Source organism: Plectrocnemia conspersa, unplaced genomic scaffold (genome assembly GCF_051122295.1).
Source record: "Plectrocnemia conspersa isolate PC_06_02 unplaced genomic scaffold, ASM5112229v1 ptg000002l, whole genome shotgun sequence".
NCBI classification, from domain to species: domain Eukaryota; kingdom Metazoa; phylum Arthropoda; class Insecta; order Trichoptera; family Polycentropodidae; genus Plectrocnemia; species Plectrocnemia conspersa.
In genome coordinates this window covers 11,623,879-11,629,878 of record NW_028277166.1, presented here as the reverse complement: position 1 = coordinate 11,629,878, position 6,000 = coordinate 11,623,879, and the positions used below count along the sequence as shown (strand labels likewise).

At 26.6% G+C, this 6,000-nt stretch overlaps 1 protein-coding gene across 1 annotated transcript in view; it reads left to right on the top strand.

The window, feature by feature from the left end:
* The first annotated feature begins 4,128 nt into the window (after positions 1 to 4,128).
* The window catches only part of LOC148237657 (guanylate cyclase 32E-like), a 61,463-nt gene continuing 59,591 nt past the window's right edge, over positions 4,129 to 6,000 (top strand). The window contains exon 1 of the mRNA XM_088181359.1: positions 4,129 to 4,383. Within this exon, the coding sequence (XP_088037485.1) occupies positions 4,129 to 4,383 (255 nt within the window). The remainder of the gene's footprint in view (positions 4,384 to 6,000) is intronic.

The following is a 6,000-nucleotide window of genomic DNA, read 5'->3' as shown; positions in this document are numbered from 1 at the left end:
ACATTTATATTTAAGTCCTTGTTGCCCTTTCGACATTCAAGATGAAAATAAGCAAAAACGACAATGGAGTATACGAATTGGTAAATTTAACCCCTATCTAGAGCCGGAGGCTTTTATAATACATATTAAATGATAGGGTCACGTGGACAGTTTTTTTTTCAGAAATTGTACATATATTTTAAAATGTATTCCCATTTTGTATTATATGATTTATATAAATACATGTGTATGTCAAATAAGAATAAAATTATAATGTTTATTTAAAAATTTTGTTTATATGTTAATATTTTTTAAGTGAATAATATTTTATAAATAAATTATATTTTTCATAGATAATTCATATTAAAAAGCTTGAGTCTTTTTGTTCACTCCGTTGGTTTTTTAACGGGTGCGATTCCAATAATTCAATTGACAGCCAATATTGTAAAATTTTGCTTTATATATTCATAGATGGGTTGCGATTTATTCAAGAGAATTATGGCTTCACTTTCACCAATAAATGCACCTTTAATATTAACGATAAACCGCGAGAAAGTATTAAAATATATTTTATGAAAGACTTTTCCACATCAATTCTCCGACAGTGATTGCGTGTTCAGTTATTCGGTTTGACTGCCTTATATATTTTTTAGTTTTAAGAAAAAATATAAACATACTACTACATAGATCTACTTCATATTTGTATATAAATAACACGAATATTAAATTGGTATATATGAATAACTATTGGATTATTTCGTATTGGAAATAAACAAGAATATGTCTCATGTTTATAAAATTACTTTTTGATGTCATTAATTTGTAGATAAAATAGAATTTGTGCATTTTTTAATATTCATAATAGTATCAAAGATACCATGGAACTTTTGAACCAAATACTAGTTGTATATATTTTTTTGTAACAATGTCTCTCAATTGTTCTTTATTAACCACAAATAGAGATTAATTTGCAAATTTAATATACATACGAATTTTATTATTCCCTGTTATAAATACCTTATCTAAAAGACAAATTAAAATTTATCGTAGCTTCTAATGGGTAATTTTCAAGCTAAACTTGAAAAAATAATTTGATTTTTTTTGCATACATCTAGAGATAAAAAAGGTAACAATCGACCGCATGTTTTAAAAACGTAAGTAGATTTATCGCTAAAATAAAATGTATTTATCGCTAAAAATAAAATGAATCTATGGCTAACAAAACGTTCAAAGATCGAACGATATATAGCACATTGTTACTATAAATAAAAAAGTAAATACAAAGGATATGAAAACAACTCTCAGAAATCCATTTTGTCAAGAACGTATTGAAAGTTCAGCTAAAGCAAGCAACAACTATTATAGGTAATACAAGTTTTATAAAGGAGCAAGGTTTTATAATATTAAATAATAAAACTGTCACACGCAAAATTTTATCTATTATACAAGACCTACTTTTTAACATAAATTTGATGGTATCATTTGCTCATTGTTGCAAAACCTTTTGTCCAATTCGTTCGTGGTGTAAAAAGCCAGCCAGAATTAATCAATGAAAAGGGACCAATCAAGTTTTACGACAGGGCCAGACCTCACGTTTCGTATCTTTGGAACCTCGAAAGTTTAACGAATTGGAATTTTTTCACATTTAACACACAACTTTTTTGCCAATTTGTATCCGCTTTTTTATATATTTTTTGATACAAATATTTTTGTATAAATCTTAAATATATTAATATATTTTTAAATTAATCATTGTATTAAATAGTTTAATTATTCCATTTATATAAAATATAATTCACAAATTAGTCTGTAATAATCTTAGAGCGTTGAAAGAAAACTCTCCGACATAAGAATTTCGTTAATTTGAAAGGGAAGCTTTAGAGATTTTTTTTTATTCATAATTAGAATTCTTGAATGCTATAGATAAGTTTATTGTGTAACGCGTTTCGTGTTAAACATTTATTTACTCTTATTTGCACAAGAAATATGATATATAAAACAGTGAGATATTAAATAACAAGAATAAATCAAGGTCGGACGATGAAAAGCTCTTCTTTGAATAGCCAAAACCTTCGGATCGAAGCTTTGTCAATGCATAATATATAAATAGGTAAATACTGTGATAATTTAGAGTTTTCAAACTAAATGAAATAGCAGAACATAAAAGTCGTGGATGATTTATTTATATTTCCGATTGTATTGCATAATAAAGGAATTTAATTTGTTCTAACTTATTTTAAAATAAGCTTGACCTTTGAATTTTAATGTGCTACCTGTATCTATATATACATACCCTTTAAAATAATTACACATTTTATTAATATGTTCATGCGAATCAATTAAGAAGGTTGATGTTAAGTAAAATCAATAATAAACAAGAGGTGGGAGTGAAATAATAATAGCTTATTCAAACACACTATAAAGTTTTTAATTAACTTGATGTGCTAGCTTTTCTAACTTGACATACTTTTTAATCTTGTACTTTTTCCTTAGTCATCAGCTAATTGATAAAGTAAAATTTGCAGTGTAAAATGGCGAGACAGTTTAAAATTATCTAAATGAGATCTCTATAACGTTTATATATATAAGCTACAATACATTGCCTCAGTTATCTATTGATTGCTCTTTCGCTAAATTTTATTTTTCTGAGAAATATTTGTATCATTGCAAACAAACCAATCATCGCTAATTGCTTATTCGACTTTGCTTCATGAGTTACTTGTTTATTCACTGTTACTCGGAATAAACAAATAACTTTCAAACTATAATATGCCTATTATTAGTTAGGGCCAATTGTATTTACTAACAATATTTACTCAATTACAAACCCTTTTTACGGTGTACAATCATCGAATACAACAAAAATATGTAAAATGCTACCAGTAAAGACTTTTTGCTTACTTGGAATTCTAATATGAAAATATGTACATATACATTTAATATAAAAAATGAATAAAAAAATAATTTATAACTTTGATAAATATGGAGATGATTCTGAAGGTCCTAAACTATGTTGGTGTAACATTTTCAATAGAAGCTTTTAAGACTGCTTTGCTTTGAATTTTTCGATGTACGATCATGGATTTTCAGAGAGTTGTTATGGACTTGTTGGCAGTTCATACACTAATAAGAGCCAATCCCTTTTTTTATATTTTCTATTAGATATTTAATTTTTTAAACCATCTTTGATATTTACGGATATGAATCATCATATACTCTATAATTTATTACACCCCTTAACATTTATTTGTAGCTTAGATAATTGGGTAAATAATATTAATCAATAGTTACAATATACTATAATATAGTTTGGACGAGCTGCTTGTTATTCGATATTCGTATATACATGATAAAACAATTACGTGCCCTATGCGATATGTTATATTGTTTAAATAAAAGTAATATAGAAAAGCGTGCCACTCAATGCTTTATTTCCTATTCTGATTTTACTCTTATACCTCGTATTTTCCTTATACAATCCCTACATCTTTTTCGTTTCCCATTTTTAACCCTATTTCCATGTTATACTAATAATAAAAAAAATGAGATCAAATGTTTATATTGTATGAGTATTGCGTGTTTTCGCTTTTAGTTATATATACACAATCCCAATATTTATATACAATACGTAGATATAGGACAGGAGAAACTTTTCAGCGTGTGCGTGAAACACTCTCCCGCGAAGCCTTCAGTTGATAACCAGCTTTCGCCGCAGACAGACGGGCTTTAAAAGCTCGAGAAAAACGCGTCGGGAAATTCGAAAAAACGTTAAACATAAATTATATTTTAGAAGGTTTTGATTATGTTGTCACTCAACTTGTTATTAAAAGATCAAATAAAAAATATAAGTTTTAGTTATCATTTTATATTAACATAATTTAGTTATTTTGTAATATAATAAAATAAATTATTATAAGATTTAACTTAATGCTCTTTAGGAATATATCGATGTTGTAATTATCTTCCTAAAAAATGAGTAAGCGTAGTGGTGATGAACCCTTAGTGGCTAAGCCAAGAACGCGATGTCTACATAACGAAATTGTGTGCCACGATTGTGGAATGTTGTGTTTGACGTTTTTTCTATTGATATGTTTCGGGGGAGCTGTCAGTGCTTCTTACGGAACAAACGTGAATAAAACTTGCCCCGGAATGCTGGCAGGAAGAAATGAAGAGTTCGTCCCGAATGTCACCAGTGAAATATTCTTTGGATCTTCGAACGGTAGCAGCGTTGACGTAGAATACGATGGAGAATACGATGCTGTAGCCCTGAATCGGAAAGATGCCTTGCAGGGAGGAAAGAAGGAGGGCTATAGATTTCTGTATGACTATTTGACGGGTGTTGGTTTGCACAACTTCAGCGAAACCATCACATTAGGATTTTTGGGAGCTTATGGGCAAAGTCAGGTAATATTATTTTAATAATAATAGCTTATTTTTTCTTTTATTTCTTAAATAAAAGAATGTGACTAATATAATTATTTTAAATAAAAATCATTTCACACTGTTTTTGAGATCATAACGAGTCGTTCTTCTATTATTAATAATTAATAGCATAATAGCATTAAATAAATAAATGTATAAAGAAAATATTTTCATTACTTTCACTTTACTTTCAGTACTTTGCTGAATAGCAATTTATAAAATTAATCTATAATAAGATTTAGTCATTTTTTTATATAAATAGCAATAATAACTAAAATATTTTGATTTTTATGATACTGGTTTATCATACTTTTAAAGTTAAATACTCAAAAAATGCAAATACATGCGTATTACAAGCGTTAAGCTATCCCTATCTATCTACATATATACTTAATACATACAAATATGTATATCTACGTTTTATATATTAAATATTCAATAGAATATATTCTGAATTTTTTTTTCATCATCCGGTCGTCTTTTATATTTTCTATTATAATGTTGGGAGCTATTTAATGTACCATCAATTATAATTTTGCTATTTTCATATACTAAAATGAAAGAAACCTACAAAATATACTAAAATATCTATATAAATTTAATCTCTACATGTAATCAAGAAAAAATATTTTTTTAAATCATACTATCATAATATCTGTAAACATTTTTTCGTGCGTAGTATTCATGAATCCTGAATTAACGTTCCTTTTTTTGTATGTATATCAAATGTGATAGGTTATTATATGTGTTTGTTTAATTTTTGTTATTATATATTAAAAAAATATTATATTACATATATGTTAAAAATTTTTAACAAACCGCTCACACAGTAAAATAATTTATTATTATGGGTAATAAGATTTTGATAAAATTAATCTAGCCATTGTTTGCCCTTGTTCAATCGAATTTGATCCATATTATGAGGTCTTATTGACAATGCGTATTTATGGATAATTGTGGATTATGTTATATCAAACCAGTAGATATAGTTAGGTATATTGAATATAACCATATAACCATATCACTAAAATCATATTATGCGCGAGTAATAAATTACGGAATACATACATAGTATATCCCTGTGAGGATTTAACGAATAATGAAAATCTTAAGAAGCTTAACTCTATTTAAAATAAAGCTCTATTCACCACAAAATATTTTATTTTATATCTCACATAAAATATTTAAAAAATCAAAAGCTTTGAATATAAACTTATTAACAAGTTTATTTGTATTATTATTTTATGAAAAAAAAATATTTGCTTATAAACGTGAAAAGCGTATCATTAAACGTAGTTTTTAAAGTGTACTTAAATTCCTCAGTAGTCAATAAAACTACAAACCGGAAAATAAAGAACTGAACTAGATAACACGTAGCTTCTTCTATTTAATTTAGCAAAATAAACGCACTGCAGCTGATATTATGTTTTTAATCAAAAACTTGACTTATTTGACTTAATCATGATCAAAGACAAATTATTAAAAATTATGGTATTTAGAAAATGCGGAGATTAAATTCAATTCATTGTTAAAAAAATAATTATATAAGAGGGGATTTAAATCTTGGTGAACCAAAATAGATTAGGTAGTATTAGTATA